Here is a 22,436-nt window from a genome sequence, read left to right as displayed (position 1 = left end):
TTGTTATGTGACGTGTGACAAGAAACACACAACACAAATTAATGAAAATCGCTGAAGTTAATCAAAATGGTTTTCAATTTGCATCGCCTGTCCAAGCTGCACTGCCTAAGCCTATGTGTACGTAGCTTTTCAAGGAGTTTTTGAAGCAGAAAAGGAAACAAAAAAAACAAACAAGAAATGAGCCAGGGCATATGTTGATATAAGTGCAATTCATAGGTCTGCATTCACAATGTTGTCATTTAAAGCCTCATTTCACTTTGATCTTGTACTATAAGATATCAGCCTGTCAATAAATTTGGGAGATTATTCATATAGACAACAGAAGAGTGTCTCACTGTTTTATTCTTCATAGCTTCGGTACCTGTTGTGAATTCTGTGGCTGAATTCACTCCTGTGGTCACAAGTGGTACTGCAGCTTCTGAGCTTCCTCCCTCAGGTGTTCTGGTGAGCTCGTTAACTGCTTCATTACTTAACTCCGCCTGATGCTGCTATCCTTGCTCCTTTTCAATGTTTCAGTGTTGGATCTGAGCTTCTCCTGATTGTTCCTGTGACCTGCTGCTCTGTATAGCTAAGTGCTTTTTGCTTTTTTGTTGCTTTTTTTCTGTCCAGCTTGTCTTTTGTTTTGCTGGAAGCTCTGAGACGCAAAGGGTGTACCGCCGTGCCGTTAGTTCGGCACGGTGGGTTTTTTTTGCCCCCTTTGCGTGGTTTTGCTTTAGGGTTTTTTGTAGACTGCAAAGTTCGCTTTACTGTCCTCGCTCTGTCCTAGAATATCGGGCCCCACTTTGCTGAATCTATTTCATCCCTACGTTTTGTCTTTTCATCTTACTCACAGTCATTATATGTGGGGGGCTGCCTTTTCCTTTGGGGAATTTCTCTGGGGCAAGTCAGGCCTATTTTTCTATCTTCAGGCTAGCTAGTTTCTTAGGCTGTGCCGAGTTGCCTAGGTAGTTGTTAGGCGCAATCCACAGCCGCTTTTAGTTGTGTTTAGGATAGGATCAGGTGTGCAGTCTACAGAGTTTCCACGTCTCAGAGCTCGTTCTTGTATTTTTGGGTATTTGTCAGATCACTGTGTGCGCTCTGATCGCTAAGCACACTGTGTTTCTGGATTGCCTTCATAACACCTGTCATTAGCAAACATAACAGTACAAGGAGCCCAAACTAATGATTCTCAATAGAGGGAAAGAAAAAGTTCTGACATCATTTTTTTTTTTTTTTTCTGCTCTGTGTTCACTTTTTTTTTTTTCCCCTAGACATTTGGGTGATTCTGGACACAGGTGTGGACATGGATATTCAGGGTCTGTGCTCTTCAATGGATAATCTCGTTATAAATGTACAAAAAATTCAAGATACTATTGATCAGAAATCTATGTTAGAACCAAGAATTCCTATTCCTGATTTGTTTTTTGGAGATAGAACTAAGTTTCTAAGTTTCAAAAATAATTGTAAGCTATTTCTGGCCTTGAAACCTCATTCTTCTGGTAATCCTATTCAACAGGTTTTGATTATTATTTCTTTTTTGCGCGGCGACCCTCAAGACTGGGCATTTTCTCTTGCGCCAGGAGACCCTGCATTGAGTAGTGTCGATGCGTTTTTCCTGGCGCTCGGATTGCTGTACGATGAGCCTAATTCAGTGGATCAGGCTGAGAAAAATTTGCTGGCTTTGTGCCAGGGTCAGGATGATATAGAAGTATATTGTCAGAAATTTAGGAAATGGTCAGTACTCACTCAGTGGAATGAATCTGCACTGGCAGCTTTGTTCAGAAAGGGTCTCTCTGAGGCTCTTAAGGATGTCATGGTGGGATTTCCTATGCCTGCTGGTTTGAATGAGTCTTTGTCTTTGGCCATTCAGATCGGTCGACGCTTGCGCGAGCGTAAATCTGTGCACCATTTGGCGGTACTGCCTGAGGTTAAACCTGAGCCTATGCAGTGCGATAGGACTATGACTAGAGTTGAACGGCAGGAATACAGACGTCTGAATGGTCTGTGTTTCTACTGTGGTGATTCCACTCATGCTATGTCTGATTGTCCTAAGCGCACTAAGCGGTCCGCTAGGTCTGCCGTCATTGGTACTGTACAGTCCAAATTCCTTCTGTCCATTACCTTGATATGCTCTTTGTCGTCGTTTTCTGTCATGGCGTTTGTGGATTCGGGCGCTGCCCTGAATCTGATGGATTTGGATTATGCTAAACGTTGTGGGTTTTTCTTGGAGCCTTTGCGGTGTCCTATTCCATTGAGAGGAATTGATGGTACACCTTTGGCCAAGAATAAACCTCAATACTGGGCCCAGCTGACCATGTGCATGGCTCCTGCACATCAGGAAGTTATTCGCTTTCTGGTGTTGCATAATCTGCATGATGTGGTCGTGTTGGGGTTGCCATGGCTACAAACCCATAATCCAGTATTGGATTGGAATTCCATGTCGGTATCCAGCTGGGGTTGTCAGGGGGTACATGGTGATGTTCCATTTTTGTCGATTTCGTCATCCACCCCTTCTGAGGTCCCAGAGTTCTTGTCTGATTATCAGGATGTATTTGAAGAGCCCAAGTCCGATGCTCTACCTCCGCATAGGGATTGTGATTATGCTATCAATTTGATTCCTGGTAGTAAATTCCCTAAAGGTCGATTATTTAATTTATCCGTGCCCGAACACGCCGCTATGCGCAGTTATGTGAAGGAATCCCTGGAGAAGGGACATATTCGCCCATCGTCATCACCACTGGGAGCAGGGTTCTTCTTTGTAGCCAAGAAGGATGGTTCGCTGAGACCGTGTATTGATTACCGCCTTCTTAATAAGATCACTGTTAAATTTCAGTATCCCTTGCCATTGTTATCTGACTTGTTTGCTCGGATTAAGGGGGCTAGTTGGTTCACTAAGATAGATCTTCGTGGTGCGTATAATCTGGTGAGAATCAGGCAAGGAGATGAATGGAAAACTGCATTCAATACGCCCGAGGGTCATTTTGAGTATCTAGTGATGCCGTTCGGACTTGCCAATGCTCCATCTGTGTTTCAGTCTTTTATGCATGACATCTTCCGTGAGTATCTGGATAAATTCCTGATTGTTTACTTGGATGACATTTTGATCTTCTCAGATGATTGGGAGTCTCATGTGAAGCAGGTCAGAATGGTTTTTCAGGTCCTGCGTGCTAACTCTTTGTTTGTGAAGGGATCAAAGTGTCTCTTCGGTGTGCAGAAAGTTTCATTTTTGGGGTTCATCTTTACCCCTTCTACTATCGAGATGGATCCAGTTAAGGTCCAAGCCATCCAGGATTGGATTCAGCCGACATCTCTGAAAAGTCTGCAAAAGTTCCTGGGCTTTGCTAATTTTTATCGTCGCTTCATCTGTAATTTTTCTAGCATTGCCAAACCATTGACCGATTTGACCAAGAAGGGTGCTGATTTGGTTAATTGGTCTTCTGCTGCTGTGGAAGCTTTTCAGGAGTTGAAGCGTCGTTTTTGTTCTGCCCCTGTGTTGTGTCAGCCAGATGTTTCTCTTCCGTTCCAGGTCGAGGTTGATGCTTCTGAGATTGGAGCAGGGGCGGTTTTGTCACAGAGAGGTTCTGATTGCTCAGTGATGAAACCATGTGCTTTCTTTTCCAGGAAGTTTTCGCCCGCTGAGCGTAATTATGATGTGGGCAATCGAGAGTTGCTGGCCATGAAGTGGGCATTCGAGGAGTGGCGTCATTGGCTTGAAGGAGCTAAGCATCGCGTGGTGGTATTGACTGATCATAAGAACTTGACTTATCTCGAGTCTGCCAAGCGCTTGAATCCTAGACAGGCCCGTTGGTCGTTATTTTTTGCCCGCTTCGACTTTGTGATTTCGTACCTTCCGGGCTCTAAAAATGTGAAGGCGGATGCTCTGTCTAGGAGTTTTGTGCCCGACTCTCCGGGTTTATCTGAGCCAGCAGGTATCCTCAAGGAAGGAGTCATTGTGTCTGCCATCTCCCCTGATTTGCGGCGGGTGCTGCAAAAATTTCAGGCGAATAAACCTGATCGTTGTCCAGCAGAGAAACTGTTCGTCCCTGATAGGTGGACTAATAAACTTATCTCTGAACTTCATTGTTCGGTGTTGGCTGGTCATCCTGGAATCTTTGGTACCAGAGAGTTAGTGGCTAGATCCTTCTGGTGGCCATCTCTGTCACGGGATGTACGTACTTTTGTGCAGTCCTGTGGAATTTGTGCTAGGGCTAAGCCCTGCTGTTCTCGTACCAGTGGGTTGCTTTTGCCCTTGCCGGTCCCAAAGAGGCCTTGGACACATATTTCGATGGATTTCATTTCTGACCTTCCCGTTTCTGAAAAGATGTCAGTCATTTGGGTGGTCTGTGATCGCTTTTCTAAAATGGTCCATCTGGTGCCCTTGGCTAAATTGCCTTCCTCCTCTGATTTGGTACCTTTGTTCTTTCAGCATGTGGTTCGGTTGCATGGCATTCCTGAGAATATTGTTTCTGACAGAGGTTCCTAGTTTGTTTCAAGGTTTTGGCGAGCCTTTTGTGGTAGGATGGGCATTGACCTATCCTTTTCCTCGGCTTTCCATCCTCAGACTAATGGCCAGACCGAACGAACCAATCAGACCTTGGAAACATATCTGAGATGTTTTGTTTCTGCAGACCAGGATGATTGGGTGTCCTTTTTGCCGTTGGCTGAGTTCGCCCTTAATAATCGGGCCAGCTCGGCTACCTTGGTTTCTCCATTTTTTTGCAATTCTGGGTTCCATCCTCGTTTCTCTTCAGGACAGGTTGAGTCTTCAGACTGTCCTGGTGTGGATTCTGTGGTGGATAGGTTGCAGCAGATCTGGACTCAGGTAGTGGACAATTTGATCTTGTCCCAGGAGAAAGCTCAACTTTTCGCTAATCGCAGACGCCGTGTGGGTCCCCGACTTCGTGTTGGGGATCTGGTTTGGTTATCTTCTCGTCATATTCCTATGAAGGTTTCCTCTCCTAAATTTAAACCTCGTTTTATTGGTCCGTATAGGATTTCTGAGGTTCTCAATCCTGTGTCTTTTCGTTTGACCCTCTCAGACTCCTTTTCCATACATAATGTATTCCATAGGTCGTTGTTGCGGAGATACGTGGCACCTATGGTTCCATCTGTTGAGCCTCCTGCCCCGGTTTTGGTGGAGGGGGAATTGGAGTATATTGTGGAGAAGATTTTGGATTCTCATGTTTCTAGACGGAAACTCCAGTATCTGGTTAAATGGAAGGGTTATGCTCAGGAAGATAATTCCTGGGTTTTTGCCTCTGATGTTCATGCTTCCGATCTTGTTCGTGCCTTTCATGCGGCTCATCCTGGTCGGCCTGGGGGCTCTGGTGAGGGTTCGGTGACCCCTCCTCAAGGGGGGGGTACTGTTGTGAATTCTGTGGCTGAATTCACTCCTGTGGTCACAAGTGGTACTGCAGCTTCTGAGCTTCCTCCCTCAGGTGTTCTGGTGAGCTCGTTAACTGCTTCATTACTTAACTCCGCCTGATGCTGCTATCCTTGCTCCTTGTCAATGTTTCAGTGTTGGATCTGAGCTTCTCCTGATTGTTCCTGTGACCTGCTGCTCTGTATAGCTAAGTGCTTTTTGCTTTTTTGTTGCTTTTTTTCTGTCCAGCTTGTCTTTTGTTTTGCTGGAAGCTCTGAGACGCAAAGGGTGTACCGCCGTGCCGTTAGTTCGGCACGGTGGGTTTTTTTTGCCCCCTTTGCGTGGTTTTGCTTTAGGGTTTTTTGTAGACTGCAAAGTTCGCTTTACTGTCCTCGCTCTGTCCTAGAATATCGGGCCCCACTTTGCTGAATCTATTTCATCCCTACGTTTTGTCTTTTCATCTTACTCACAGTCATTATATGTGGGGGGCTGCCTTTTCCTTTGGGGAATTTCTCTGGGGCAAGTCAGGCCTATTTTTCTATCTTCAGGCTAGCTAGTTTCTTAGGCTGTGCCGAGTTGCCTAGGTAGTTGTTAGGCGCAATCCACAGCCGCTTTTAGTTGTGTTTAGGATAGGATCAGGTGTGCAGTCTACAGAGTTTCCACGTCTCAGAGCTCGTTCTTGTATTTTTGGGTATTTGTCAGATCACTGTGTGCGCTCTGATCGCTAAGCACACTGTGTTTCTGGATTGCCTTCATAACAACTGTCATTAGCAAACATAACAGGTACCAGAAAACAGAAAAAGCCTGCGAAGGAATAGAAATCCCTCCTCTAACAACAGACCGAACAATAGACAAAAATAAAATGAGCATATACCTTATAATAAAGTAATTGAATAGTAATTGTACATGGGTACTTAGTTAACACTATTTTGATCAAAAAGCATGACTGCCGTCCCACCTCAACAAGGTGTAGCCAATTGGGACAATACCTTAAGTAATCTTGTAGGTCACCTCACTATGTGTCAGCAGACGTCCCAATAGATCAGGGCAGAGCAGCACTGGCTCCCCAGCAGAAATTTAGCCGACACTAAAAGGAAACTTTCTAAATCTCAAAATATTGCAAAACAGTAGTAATGGCGTGTTTACAATGAGGTTTTTTTTTCTGTGGTTTCAAATCAAAAACTCTTCAAATCTCTAATCATAATTTGTGGTTTTTAACTGCTTATGATTTTTGGAGAGTCTCTGCTTGGAAAACTCAGCAAAAAAAAAAAAAAAATGTGATCACACCCTAATATCTGGCTCGGAATCACTAAATGTGTAGACACCTGTCTGTATACGTGTACTGTATATTCATTTGGTGTGGAAGAGTTGTCATGGCTATTGACAATTGACAGATGAAAGTAGTGGGTCTATGGGGACACAATCCAGGATCACCGGATAATTTCCACCATGGCTTTTCCTTTACAACAGGAAAAAAAAATCAGTGGGTTTTACCGTAGATCAACTTAAGACAGACCTGCACAGCATGCGGCCTGCAAAGAACCGGGAAATGGCAGCTCTCAACTTACTATATATAACTGTTTTTGCGTCTATCAGATGTGAATATAGGTGAACACTGTGGCGCCGGGACTAGGGCTTGTTAGCCTCCGCCCCAACGTATGGGGGCTAATTAAATATCCTATTGTAGTAGGAGGGTGTTGGTGTTACTATGAGCACAACAGAGGGGCAGTGTGTTGGGGACACTATTATGCAGCAATTTGTTGATCTTCACCTATAGGTCAATCTCTAAATTACTTCTACCAAATGTAGATTGTTTTCTGGATAAATTCTAGATGGAATGACATGGTAATGTGATACAATGCCTACAAGTAGTATTCAACCCCCTGCAGATTTAGCAGGTTTAATAAGATGCAAATAAGTTAGAGCCTTCAAACTTCAAACAAGAGCAGGATTTATTAACAGATGCATAAATCTTATAAACCAAAAAGTTTTGTTGCTCAGTTAAATTTTTATAAATTTTAAACATAAAAGTGTGGGTCAATTATTATTCAACCCCTAGGTTTAATATTTTGTGGAATAACCTTTGTTTGCAATTACAGCTAATAATCGTCTTTTATAAGACCTGATCAGGCCGGCACAGGTCTCTGGAGTTATCTTGGCCCACTCCTCCATGCAGATCTTCTCCAAGTTATCTAGGTTCTTTGGGTGTCTCATGTGGACTTTAATCTTGAGCTCCTTCCACAAGTTTTCAATTGGGTTAAGGTCAGGAGACTGACTAGGCCACTGCAACACCTTGATTTTTTGCCTCTTGAACCAGGCCTTGGTTTTCTTGGCTGTGTGCTTTGGGTCGTTGTCTTGTTGGAAGATGAAATGACGACCCATCTTAAGATCCTTGATGGAGGAGCGGAGATTCTTGGCCAAAATCTCTAGGTAGGCCGTGCTATCCATCTTCCCATGGATGCGGACCAGATGGCCAGGCCCCTTGGCTGAGAAACAGCCCCACAGCATGATGCTGCCACCACCATGCTTGACTGTAGGGATGGTATTCTTGGGGTCGTATGCAGTGCTTTCCAGTCTCCAAACGTCACGTGTGTGGTTGGCACCAAAGATCTCGATCTTGGTCTCATCAGACCAGAGAACCTTGAACCAGTCAGTCTCAGAGTCCTCCAAGTGATCATGAGCAAACTGTAGACGAGCCTTGACATGACGCTTTGAAAGTAAAAGGTACCTTACGGGCTCGTCTGGAACGGAGACCATTGCGGTGGAGTACGTTACTTATGGTATTGACTGAAACCAATGTCCCCACTGCCATGAGATCTTCCTGGAGCTCCTTCCTTGTTTTCCTTGGGTTAGCCTTGACTCTTCGGACAAGCCTGGCCTCGGCACGGGAGGAAACTTTCAAAGGCTGTCCAGGCCGTGGAAGGCTAACAGTAGTTCCATAAGCCTTCCACTTCCGGATGATGCTCCCAACAGTGGAGACAGGTAGGTCCAACTCCTTGGAAAGGGTTTTGTACCCCTTGCTAGCCTTGTGACCCTCCACGATCTTGTCTCTGATGGCCTTGGAATGCTCCTTTGTCTTTCCCATGTTGACCATTTATGAGTGCTGTTCACAAGTTTGGGGAGGGTCTTAAATAGTCAGAAAAGTCTGGAAAAGGATATAATTAATCCAAACATGTGAAGCTCATTGTTCTTTGTGCCTGAACTACTTCTTAATACTTTAGGGGAACCAAACAGAATTCTGGTGTTTTGAGTGTTGTGAATTCCACTCTTGGGCTCCCTCCGGTGGTTGTAAGTGGCACTTTTGTGAGTTCTGCTCTTGGGCTCCCTCTTGTGGTTTCTAGTGGTATGGCTGCTCCTTGGAGTTAGCTGTCATCAGCTGCCTCCACTTATCGTCTCTTCTGCTTGGCTATTTAGGTCTGGCTCTTTCTTCAGCCAGTGCCACTTGTAAATGGTTCCTGGTTGGATTCACATCTCTTTGGAGTTCCCTGTTATCCTGACCAGTTCAGCTAAGCTAAGTTTTTGCTTGTTCTTTTCTGTCCATAGATTGTGGACTTATCCATTCTGTGCTCTCTATGTTTGTCCAGCTTATCAGTGTGAATTAATTCTGTCTTGCTGGAAGCTCTGGGAGGCAGATTTGCCCTCCACACCTTTAGTCAGGTGTGGAGATTTTTTGTAAACTCTGCGTGGATTTTTGTAGTGTTTTATACTGACCGCACAGTATTCCATCCTGGCCTATCTATTTAGCTAGACTGGCCTCCTGTGCTCATCCTGGTTTCATTCTGTGTATGTCTTTTCCCTCTCCACTCACAGTCATTATTTGTGGGGGGCTAATATATCCTTTGGGGATTTTCTCTGAGGCAAGATAGTTTTCCTGCTTCTTTCTTTAGGGGTAGTTAGCTCTTAGGCTGTGACGAGATGCCTAGGGAGAGTTAGGAGCATTCCACGGCTACTTCTAGTGTTGTGTTGAGCTTAGGGACTGCGGTCAGTACAATTTCCACGTCCTTCAGAGCTCGTTCCATGTTGCTCCTAGACCACCGTATCATAACAGTTGAGGGGTTGAATAATAAATGACCCTCTGAATGACTTTTCACAATTTAAAAAAATAAACAAAGAGATAACATTCTTTTTGCTGCAGTGCATTTCACACTTCCAGGCTGATCTACAGTCCAAATGTCACAATGCCAAGTTAATTCCAAATGTGTAAACCTGCTAAATCTGCAGGGGGTTGAATACTACTTGTAGGCACTGTATATACAGAGTGATAGACAGGCCTAAGAAATAAGTAAAAACATTAGATTAGACAGATAGTTGGATAAAATGATAGATAGATAGATAGATAGATAGATAGATAGATAGATAGATAGATAGATAGATAGATATGGGATAGTTGCAGGTTCATGTGATACAAGTGTATATAGGACTGACCTGAAAAGGCAATTTATCACTGTACTACTGTACTAACCTTGGTGATGTATTCCTGTACTGACAGTGATCCTGGTGCTGCATTCCTGTTCTGATGGTGGTTCTGATCATGTAGCAATCCATAACATGCTTGTTAAAACTAAAAACTCCTCAACACTTAATTTTGAAATTATGAGGAGGATTTGGTTGAGTTTCTGCTCTGAAAACTCAGTGTAAGTTTGGGTGTGTTCATTTTTGGAGCAGAAACTATTCAAATCCTTCTCGAATACTCAAAACTTGGTTCTAATGATGTAGTGAGGTACTGATTGTGGTTCTGCTGATCTATTCATGTAAGTACCTCTTCAAATTTTTTTGCGGCTCTTCAGATTCAGTATGACAATGTGATCCTTGAGCCAAAAAGTGTTGTGCACCCCTGACTTAAGGCATAAAGCCACGGGCCTTACCTTTTTTTTAAAAAGAGACAGTCCTTATTGTGCAGTATAGTGATACGTAGAGGTTGAGCATTAACCAGCTGATAATCAGACTTGTAACAGGTTATTTTGATAATAAAGGCATCTTTTCAGACACAAAAGCTATTCCCAGATGCTTATTCCATATGGACCAGATTTTTCTTACGATGTACAGAATAACTAATCGGGGTAGCTAATACATCCTTAGTGTGATCATAATGGACACATGAAACATTGTAAATATTTCATTAATTTGTGATGTATATATTGCTTGCTTTGCAGCATCCTTGCGTTCAGAGCTCAATCACCAGCATGCGGCGGCCATTGACCAGTTGAGGAATCACCACCAGCAGGAAGTGGAAGCTGCTGCGTCAGAACTGGACAGGCAGAAAGAGCTTAACAGGCATCAGGTATAGTAATTAATTGTTTTAGAAGGACTATGAGCATTCACAATAGCATCAATGTTTCCATTTAGAACAGAAATCATTACCCTGTAAGAGATCCATAGAATGATGGATCCAAACTGTGAGCAGAGGATATTATTGATGCATTAAAAGGATCCATTGGGTTTCCCCTAAAGTTTATATAATCTTCATGGCAAGATTAATGATTACCGTAATTATTGTTTCTTCACATTAATATTCAAATGATCCTTTGCTGTCATTGATTATAATACTGTGCTACACACATTTTTACCTCGATTGGATAGTCAGCCATTGTATGTAGAGGACCCGCTCATAAGAATTACACAGCAACAAAAAGAAAGGAGGAAAATAATTGCTGATTAGATCGCTCTATCTTTACAGGAATTGGAGTATTTAGGACGAATATCAGAACTTGAGAAACAGCTCAAGCATCAAGAGCAACACGTTTCTAACCTAAACAAAGAGCTGCTGATACTGCATGAGAGTATTAACACTCTGACTAAGGAGCTGGAATTTAAGGGAAAAGAGATCCTCCGAATACGCAGCGATGCCAATCAGCAAATAAGGTACGCCATATAGTCTGGTTCTACCATTTATGAGACATAAATCAAATGCTGTCATCATAATAAACATTTAAAGAATCCATATAATAAGAGTGGCTTTAAAGCTTCCAGTTATTGAATTTGTTAAAAGGCTTGTGTCATCAGAGACCTTTTTGTTTAAATCCGGTTTTTGCATTAAGTGTATTTTTTCATTTTTATATGACAATCTGTATAAAAAATAGAAATCTTGCAGTTTACACATTAGCCACTCGGGCAATTTTATACTTTGTTCTTTACAGAAGACTTTTATCGTCACAGGCAGGATTACAATGACGGGTAACACCTTTATACACAGCGGATATGCAAAATAGGAGGTGTTAGTCAGTCTTTTGCTGCCACATATACTTGTGAATTTCCAGAAAGTACAGAAAGAATGAGTCTACAGTAGGCCAGTGGCAAGTGTGATAATTACAAGATTTCTATTTTTTTGTTGTAAATCACTACAATGCTCCTATAGTTTTCACATGGACTTTGACCAATGGTGACAGCCATACATTACAATGTCCTGCCCTTAGTGGAACAGGTTTGCATCACTGTGTACTAGATAAATCTGTGATAAATCCCCCTTTTTACCACTTGAATACATTTTTTAGGAACAATTGAGTTCAGAATACACAGCACTGTTTTGAGTGTACCGCTTCATTAAATGTTAAATGTTTGCACAGCTCCTGGAACAAAAATGCTGGTTTATATTTCATGTGAGGCATTAATAAAATATGTATAACGCTTAAGTAAAAATGGTTTTCAAAGATGTTTAAGCATACACATACTGAATTTCTTTGAAAAAAGGACACATGAGCAAGAATTAAACAAGAAACACGAGGAAGACATCAATGACTTAACAGCAGCCAACATCAGAGAGAAGCAAGTTTTAATGGCAGAATTTTCAAAGACACAAGCGATGCTCATGGAAAAAAATTCTGCCTTACAAGTTTCGTAAGTTCCAGTAAACCAAGATACGTTTTTGAAAATTGCCATTAGTGCAGCTATTATCATTTTCCTACGACTAACTTTTCAAACCTCAATCACTGTGTTACTAACCAATACTAACCAATTTTGCTGAGCTGTGGTGCAACAACTAATCAGTCAACATAATAACCTATGATATAAGCCTACATTATAGTACTCTGGCCATGTTGATATTGGGAGGTACAACAAAACAGCCCTATAATAATGGGGCGAACTCTCTTTCCCTATCAATGGCCTGTGTAATGCCACCAACCAGCCAATGAATGTGCAAAACGCTCGTTTCTTGACTAGATTGTCTTCTGAACTTACAAATCATCCATGTCAACAGCACATCTCCCTATTTAAACTGAGGATGTTCTGTAGACAACATGCATATATGTTGACAAAATGATTGTATTAACAGTAGCTCTGTCCTTCTAGTTTGTAATCAGCTGTGAACCTGTCACGTTGTATGTGCAGTCTGATATTTGGACATCATGGTATAGAGAAGGAGAATTTGAGCAGGATGATATATAGGTGTGTTGGAAATGATTCAGTATAACCTATATTTTATTAATTGAAATCCCTGATGTTTGTATACTTCTGAGTCCAGTCGGCGGTCCTACTCAGTGATTAATAACTATCTCTGCCTGCGCAGTCATACAATAAAGACTGTCAATCACTGAGTAGGACCACCCACTGGACAACAAACTATTTACATTTTACTCAAAAATATACCTATAAAGAGAAATATCATACAAACTGAACATTTTGCAGTGGTCTCTTAATTTTTGACAGAGCTGTATATTGGGGCAGCAGCAGTTATCACAAATAGAACAAAGCAGTAAGGTAATGGCATACGGTCAGCAACAGGGAGAATGCAAATATCCTCCCAGCGAGTCAGAGAATGTACTTACGTATATAGGGAGGTGAGTGACATCAAGAAGGGGTGTCAATGATGTGATCAATGGTAAGTAATTTATTGAAACAGAAGTGTGTGGGGTCACCAGTTACAGGGAGGAGCAGATATACTAATAAATATTGAGGACAGAGCTTTCACCGTGTAAGTTTTGGGAATGGATGGCAGAAACAAGTAAATTTATTACACCAGAGCAGAGAGACACTAACAAGCCACAAATGGATGGACTCAAGTACAGTACAACCATATTTTTGTTGAGCATCACAACAACCACGGGCTTCCTGGCACATTTTAGCCTGAGAGGCAACCACAAGGCAGTGGCCGTCGAGTCGCGATGGCCCACCTTTGGCCTGCTTATCTCTGACCCCAAGTACATGGATATGGTAACAGAACGGATCTTGCTGCATACGTAGAGGAATAGAACTAAGCTTACTGCCTACATAGATACTGAAACAGAAGCAAACTGATTAAATAGACATAGCAACTGAACTAACTGACTACATAGACACGAGAACAGAACCAAGATTACTACATAGATATGGGAAAGGCAAGGAGCTTACTACAAACATAAGAGAACAGAACTGAGCCTACTAAGAGATATGGAAGAAGAACTGAGCTTACTACAGAGATAAGGGAGCAGAACCGAGTTTATGACAGATATGTGAGCAGAACCGATCTTACTACAGAGATATGGGATCAGAATCAAGCTTACTACAGAAATATCGGAGCAGAACAGAGCTTACTACAGAGATAAGGGAGCAGAACCGAGCTTGCTATAGAGATATGGGAGTAGAAGCAAGCTTACTACAGACATATTGGAGCAGAACAAAGTTTACTACAGAGATATGGTAACAGAACCAAGCTTACTACAGAGATATGGGAGCAGTACCAAGCTAACTACAGATATATTGGAGCAGGAACGAGCTTACTATAGAGATATGTGAGCAGAACCGAGCTTACTACAAATATAAGTGAGCAGGACCAATCTTACTACAGAGATATGAGAGCAGAACCAAGTTTACTACAGTGACCAAGCTTACTACAGAGATATGAGAGCAGAACCAAGTTTACTACGGTGATCAAGCTTACTACAGAGATATGAGAGCAGAACCAAGTTTACTACAGATATATGGTAACAGAACCAAGCTTACTACAGAGATATGGGAGCAGTAGCAAGTTTACTACAGAGATAGGGGAGCAGGAACAAGCTTACTATATAGATATGTGAGCAGAACCGAGCTTACTACAGAGATAAGGGAGCAGAACCAAGCTTACTACAGAGATATGGGAGCAGAACGAAGGTTACTATAGAGATATGTGAGCAGAACCGAGCTTACTACAGAGATAAGGGAGCAGAACCAAGCTTACTACAGAGATATGGGAGCACAACCAAGGTTACTACATAGATACATGAACAGAACCAAACTTACTACAGAGATATGGGAACAGAAACGTGCTTGCTAAGTTTCCTACATGGATACAGCAACAGAACCAAGGCTCCTACATAGATACGGTAATAGGGCCAAGTTTACTGCATAGATATGGTACCAGAACCAAGCATACTGCTTAGAAATGGTAACATAACTGATATTACTATGTAGATATGGCAACAAAATTAAGCTTACTGCATACATATGGGAGCAAAACCAAGCTTACTACATGAATACATTACCTTAACCAAGATTGCTACTATACAAAAGCTTCCAAGTAAGGCCCTTTTGAACACTATCTTTAAAAAAGCAAATACCTTTTGGAAACTTTATTGTCACCCTCAAAAATATTTTCTGATTCTGTCTAAGGATATGGCTGTTTACATAATTTCGGCACTCATCTCATCACAGCTCCATATGCGGTTTACATAGAGACAATCACATGCCAACCTCTTTCTTTTCTGATAAACCCAACTGAAACAATGAGAGAAGCAGAAGAGAAAGTGCTTATGCCTATAAAAATTGCATATGGAGCGGTGATGTGACGAGCGCAGATAGAATAAAAACAGATGAATCCTAATAGTACATTACACAAAGCTCAGAGTCGGTGAAGTGTACAAATGTTCTAGACGCCTCTTTAAAGTTAACTCGTCGTCACCTTGAGAAGCACTAGTTATCTACTCGTCGTCACCTTGAGAAGCACTAGTTATCTACTCGTCGTCACCTTGAGAAGCACTAGTTATCTACAGATGTAGGGTCAGTCTGCAGGTAAATAGAGTTTAAAGCCTGGTTAGTCAGCTTACTGGAAAAGGGTTGACTACAGGGAGAAAATTAAGTTTTATTCTCCCTGACACCACCCGCTTCCAGTCATAGTGGCAGATTAGTAACTTTTCCAGTCAGCACTCACTACAAAGTCAGCGTGCTGTAATAACTTCCCAGCACTTTAATAAGTTCCCAGCCTTTGGCTGGGCTTCATAGGATGACCTACATGGCCACAACACATGGCAACCCATCAACTACCTGCAACTGTGTCACTGGGGGCTGATGGGAGCTGATGAGTACATGCATCGGCCATCGCACTAATCGTCGCTGTTAGTAACTGGCAAAGACTTTTAAAAACTTAAAGAAGTTGTCCACTGCTATAACTTTTTTTTTTCATAAATCTTGCTATTATGTGCCACTGAAAACATCCAGTGTTTATTTTAGCAATATTACCTTTTATCATGCTGTAGCAGCACATCCTCAGTGCTGGATCCAGCTCTCACGGGGTTAATCGACAACTTCCTTTCTCCTAACTTATTGTGCTCTAATACTACAAGTTCTATGATGCATTGCACTGGCCTCTAAGCCCAAACCTAGCACACCCACTCCAAAGCACACCCAGACCCCTTCCTCCTCTATCTTCAAAAAGATTTGTGATGTCATTTGTCCAACCTCCTCTTTTACATTTGTCCAACCCACACTCCACTACACATAGATAGAGAGATAGATATGGGATAGATAGATAGATAGATAGATAGATAGATAGATAGATAGATAGATATGGGATGGATAGATAGATACATACAGAGAAATATCTATCTATATCTATTTCCATAGATATGTCCATATCCATGTTTCTTAACACCTTCACCCCTGGAGCTTTTTTTGTTTTTGTTTTTCGCTCCCCTTCTTTCCAGAGCCATAATTTTTCCGTCAATATGGCCATGTGGGGGCTTATTTTTTGCAGGACAAGTTGGACAAGTTTTTCCTTGGGAAGGGAAGCCGCCGCATGCATTGTGGAGAGCCGGGAGAACTCCGGGGGCCGTCGGAAGGTAAGTATATCCATATTTTTTACAAAAAAGAAAAAAAAAAAAAAGAGCATGAACCGCACATCCCAAAATCATACGCTGATCTAAAGCCGCTAGGCAAAAATTAATATAACTGAATATGAGGTTTTCAGTTTAACATTCTGATCAGACTGTATGAAGCCCACTGCCACTTCACGGCAAACCTCGTAGTGGGTCCTATCGCCCTAACGGAGCGGAGCCGTGCGGCGCCCACCGCCACAGCGGCCATGCACCAGCAGGGCGGACGGCCTGTTGCCCCACAGCACCCATGCTGCGAGACTGAGCCCCCATGACTCCAGACCGCGCCGCCCCACCAGCACAAAGCCACAGCAACAATGGCCGCCACACAGCACCAACACCAAAATGAAAGGAGCACTTAAACTCACCTTCCTCCAGCTCTTCAGTGAGAGCCAAAATGGGCTAGACCCCTAACTTTGCAGTCTCCTGCTAATTAAAATCACCTGTGCCAAATGGGAGGAGTGCTGGTCCAAGAAGAAGACTAGAACATGCTTTGCAAAAAAGAAAAAGAGCATGAACCGCACATCCCAAAATCATACGTTGATCTAAAGCCGCTAGGCAAAAATTAATATAACTGAATATGAGGTTTTCAGTTTAACATTCTGATCAGACTGTATGAAGCCCACTGCCACTTCACGGCAAACCTCGTAGTGGGTCCTATCGCCCTAACGGAGCGGAGCCGTGCGGCGCCCACCGCCACAGCGGCCATGCACCAGCAGGGCGGACGGCCTGTTGCCCCACAGCACCCATGCTGCGAGACTGAGCCCCCATGACTCCAGACCGCGCCGCCCCACCAGCACAAAGCCACAGCAACAATGGCCGCCACACAGCACCAACACCAAAATGAAAGGAGCACTTAAACTCACCTTCCTCCAGCTCTTCAGTGAGAGCCAAAATGGGCTAGACCCCTAACTTTGCAGTCTCCTGCTAATTAAAATCACCTGTGCCAAATGGGAGGAGTGCTGGTCCAAGAAGAAGACTAGAACATGCTTTGCAAAAAAGAAAAAGAGCATGAACCGCACATCCCAAAATCATACGTTGATCTAAAGCCGCTAGGCAAAAATTAATATAACTGAATATGAGGTTTTCAGTTTAACATTCTGATCAGACTGTATGAAGCCCACTGCCACTTCACGGCAAACCTCGTAGTGGGTCCTATCGCCCTAACGGAGCGGAGCCGTGCGGCGCCCACCGCCACAGCGGCCATGCACCAGCAGGGCGGACGGCCTGTTGCCCCACAGCACCCATGCTGCAAGACTGAGCCCCCATGACTCCAGACCGCGCCGCCCCACCAGCACAAAGCCACAGCAACAATGGCCGCCACACAGCACCAACACCAAAATGAAAGGAGCACTTAAACTCACCTTCCTCCAGCTCTTCAGTGAGAGCCAAAATGGGCTAGACCCCTAACTTTGCAGTCTCCTGCTAATTAAAATCACCTGTGCCAAATGGGAGGAGTGCTGGTCCAAGAAGAAGACTAGAACATGCTTTGCAAAAAAGAAAAAAAAAAGAGCATGAACCGCACATCCCAAAATCATACGTTGATCTAAAGCCGCTAGGCAAAAATTAATATAACTGAATATGAGGTTTTCAGTTTAACATTCTGATCAGACTGTATGAAGCCCACTGCCACTTCACGGCAAACCTCGTAGTGGGTCCTATCGCCCTAACGGAGCGGAGCCGTGCGGCGCCCACCGCCACAGCGGCCATGCACCAGCAGGGCGGACGGCCTGTTGCCTCACAGCACCCATGCTGCGAGACTGAGCCCCCATGACTCCAGACCGCGCCGCCCCACCAGCACAAAGCCACAGCAACAATAGCCGCCACACAGCACCAACACCAAAATGAAAGGAGCACTTAAACTCACCTTCCTCCAGCTCTTCAGTGAGAGCCAAAATGGGCTAGACCCCTAACTTTGCAGTCTCCTGCTAATTAAAATCACCTGTGCCAAATGGGAGGAGTGCTGGTCCAAGAAGAAGACTAGAACATTCTTTTTAGTGCTGGTGCTGTGTGGCGGCCATTGTTGCTGTGGCTTTGTGCTGGTGGGGCGGCGCGGTCTGGAGGGCGATAGGACCCACTACGAGGTTTGCCGTGAAGTGGCAGTGGGCTTCATACAGTCTGATCAGAATGTTAAACTGAAAACCTCATGTTCAGTATATAAATTTTTGCCTAGCGGCTTTAGATCAAAGTATGAATTTGGGATGTGCGGTTCATGCTCTTTTTTTTCCTTTTTGCAAAGCATGTTCTTGTCTCTTTCTTGGACCAGCACTCCTCCCATTTGGCACAGGTGATTTTAATTAGCAGGAGACTGCAAAGTATGGGGTCTAGCCCATTTTGGCTCTCACTGAAGAGCTGGAGGAAGGTGAGTTTCAATGCTCCTTTCATTTTGGTGCTGGTGCTGTGTGGCGGCCATTGTTGCTGTGGCTTTGTGCTGGTGGGGCGGCGCGGTCTGGAGTCATGGGGGCTCAGTCTCGCAGCATGGGTGCTGTGGGGCAACAGGCCGTCCGCCCTGCTGGTGCGTGGCCGCTGTGGCGGTGGTTGCCGCACGGCTCCGCTCCGTTAGGGCGATAGGACCCACTACGAGGTTTGCCGTGAAGTGGCAGTGGGCTTCATACAGTCTGATCAGAATGTTAAACTGAAAACCTCATGTTCAGTATATAAATTTTTGCCTAGCGGCTTTAGATCAAAGTATGAATTTGGGATGTGCGGTTCATGCTCTTTTTTTTTCCTTTTTGCATATCCATATTTTTTATTTTTATTCTTTTTTTTACACAAATATGGATCCCAGGGCCTGAAGGAGAGTCTCATCTCCTCCAGACATTGGGAACCATCCAGGACTGCTCCCTGCACAAGCCATATAAGACGACACCCAGTGTGTAAAATGACCCCCAAAAAGTTGGGGGTCGTCTTATACGCCCAATCGTCTTATACGCCGAAAAATATGGTAAGTATGCTGACATTCCCCTATATACAGTATGCGCCTCCCCATAGTACCCTACATTCAATATGAGCCCACACATAGTCCCCTCAATCAACAACCAATGCGATCATCCTATGGAGCCCTTATACATGTAAACCATTAAAAAATAAAATAAAATTTCATTTTATTTAGTTAGTTTAAAAACCCATGTACTTCATAGTCACATTTCTATGAATATGGACTACCCATATATACAGTGGGGGAAATAAGTAATTGATCCCTTGATTTTGTAAGTTTGCCCACTGACAAAGACATGAAAAGTCTGTAATTTTAAGAGTAGGTTAATTTTAACATTCAGATATAATATAATAAAATCCAGGCCATCACATTGTACAAATTATATAATTTTATTTGCATTTTGCAATGTGAAATAAGTATTTGATCCCATACCAACCATTAAGAGTTCTGGCTCCTACAGACCATTTAGACGCTCCTAATCAACTCATTACCTGAATTAAAGACAGCTGTCTTACATAGTCACCTTTATAAAAGATTCTTGTCCCCAGACTTAATTAGTCAGACTCTAACCTCTACAACATGGGCAAGATCAAAGAGATTTATAAGGATGTCAAGGACAAGATCAAAGACTTATTCAAAGCTGGAATGGGCTACAAAACCATAAGTAAGACTCTGGGTGAGAAGGAGACAACTGTTGGTGCAATAGTAAGAAAATGGAAGAAATACAAAATGACTGTCAATTGACATCGATCTGGGGCACCATGCAAAATCTCACCTCGTGGAGTATTCTTAATCATGAGGAAGGTGATATATCAGCCTAAAACTACACGAAGGGAACTTGTTAATGATCTCAAAGCAGCTGGGATCACAGTCACTAGGAAAACCATTGGTAACACATTACGCCGAAAAGGTTTAAAATCCTGCAGTGCCCGCAAGGTCCCCCTGCTTAATAAGGCCAATGTGCAGGCCCGTCTGAAGTTTGCCAATTAACACCTGGATGATTCTGTGAGTGACTGGGAGAAGGTGCCGTGGTCAGATGAGACAAAAATTGAGCTCTTTGGCATTAACTCAACTCGCCGTGTTTGTAGGAAGAGAAATGCTGCCTATGACCCAAAGAACACAGTCGCCACTGTCAAGCATGGAGGTGGAAACATTATGTTTTGGGGGTGTTTCTCTTCTAAGGGCACAAGACTACTTCACCATATCAATGGGAGAATAGATGGAGCCATGTACCGTAAAATCCAGAGTGACAACCTCCTTCCCTCCGCCAGGACATTAAAAATGGGTCATGGCTGGGTCTTCCAGCAAGATAATGACCCAAAACATACAGCCAAGGCAACAAAGGAGTGGCTCAAAAAAAATAACATTAAGGTCATGGAGTGGCCTAGCCAGTCTCCAGACCTTAATCCTATAGAAAACTTATGGAGGGAGTTGAATGTCTGAGTTCTCAAGCGACAGCCTCAAAATCATAATATGATCTGCAAAGAGGAGTGGACCAAAATTATTCCTGACATATGCGCAAACCTCATCATCAATTGCAAAAAACATCTGACTGCTGTGCTTGCCAACAAGGGTTTTGCCACCAAGTATTAAGTCTTGTTTGACAGAGGGATCAGTGTTTGGACCTCCAGTAATTAGCAAATTAACCCCTATGAATTGGGGATAACTTAATTTTTGTAAATAGCCCTTTATCACAACATTTCCATGCAGAGGAATTTCTGCAGAAAAAAACAAAGTAGATGAAAAAATGCATTGTTCACGCCATGTGGGCCGGCCAACAAGGCTATAAATGCCCGTCACTTACCGAAACACCACCAAATTCAATGTTGTAACTATAGTATTTGATTCACTTCAAATGATTGGCTTTAAGAGAAAAGAGTGTATATGGCTCATACATCAATATCAATCACTTTGTTTACTACTTTATCCCTAGCTAAAAATTCTAGTTGTAAATTCGCTATATTGAATTTGGTTGTGAATAAGTCACTTACCAGCTGGCACTGCTGTCTTCCATTAGTTGTACATCGACAGCTATGAAAATGTAGAATTTGGAAATATTTTTCACTGCTGGCATATGCCCAGGTTATATAGATCTAGTGGTAAAACCTAATATCTGACTAGGTTAGGTCTATATACAGATATGCTAATATACAGTAGGTAAGCTTATAGCTGAAACTACACAATTTGAGACACTCATACCAATTTTTTACAGAATGTCTCTTAATCTTTATGTTTGTGCACAAAAATTTGGCTGCTGTTCAAACAATTACAGAAGCTGCTTGCGCTTCTGAGCGAGCAATCAACCATCAGAGGAGAAGGGATCTTTTTGTTGCACATCTTCATTCTTGATTTTTCTGCCTTCCAGTAGAGTATTGATTTAGTTGCTATTCCTAAAATGATAGAAGGCTTGTCATATTTATTTTTCTTTGTAGAGAACAGACATTGGCCATTTAAAGTAGCAGCTAGTCGAAGACACGAAATAAAAAGACATGAAATGAGAAAAAGAGCTAATAATGGTATTTCCCCATGTTTGTGGAGGGTCTCAGCGAGTGGACATGACATGTGACATTAGGAAGGGCTCAAGACTGACAATATCTTTGTGCAGCTTCTGTTAAAGATCCTATTAAATTATACCACAGTCAGCTTATCTCAGCACTAAAATGGCTGAAATCAGATAGCTCTGAAATCTTTACCAAGGGGGCTCACAGGGTGCTGGGGGGCATGTCTTTAGGCTGCTAATTAATTATAATTACCTTGTGAACACCGCCCTCTTCTTAAAGACCATGAAAATTTGCACATTAAATAAAAAGGTCCGTATCTCTGGAACCATATCAGCTGTGATAAAATAAGACCAAGAAGTGGCCACTTCTGGCCAACTAACAGGTCCTCTTTAAAACTGAATTGTTTCCATCTTTTCATTCGGGAGCTCACTGCCATCAGGGAATTACATTAGTGCTGCCTCTGTATCGTGGTAGAGATCAGCTACTTTCACGCTATTTACTACTATAAAAATACAAAATGTTTATATCGTAATATTAGAATTTAAAGAGATACTCTGGAAAAATTTGACAGTACCATTATTGGCTGAATGGAGGTGCCCATGCTAGCCACAGTC

General features: G+C 42.9%; 1 protein-coding gene across 4 annotated transcripts in view; it reads left to right on the top strand.

Moving 5' to 3' along the window:
• FAM184A (family with sequence similarity 184 member A) overlaps positions 1-22,436 on the top strand; it is a 348,725-nt gene that overhangs the window by 308,537 nt on the left and 17,752 nt on the right. For 2 of the 4 annotated variants that reach the window (XM_069726216.1, XM_069726214.1), the window contains 3 exons: positions 10,495-10,622; positions 11,019-11,203; positions 12,029-12,175. In XM_069726216.1, the coding sequence (XP_069582317.1) occupies positions 10,495-10,622; positions 11,019-11,203; positions 12,029-12,175 (460 nt within the window). The remainder of the gene's footprint in view (positions 1-10,494; positions 10,623-11,018; positions 11,204-12,028; positions 12,176-22,436) is intronic. The other 2 variants (XM_069726215.1, XM_069726217.1) reach the window with 1 other exon arrangement.

The sequence above is a fragment of the Ranitomeya imitator genome, chromosome 5 (assembly GCF_032444005.1).
Source record: "Ranitomeya imitator isolate aRanImi1 chromosome 5, aRanImi1.pri, whole genome shotgun sequence".
Lineage (NCBI taxonomy): Eukaryota > Metazoa > Chordata > Amphibia > Anura > Dendrobatidae > Ranitomeya > Ranitomeya imitator.
Note: the sequence above shows the minus strand (reverse complement) of the source record. Positions and strands in the feature narration are given on the sequence as shown.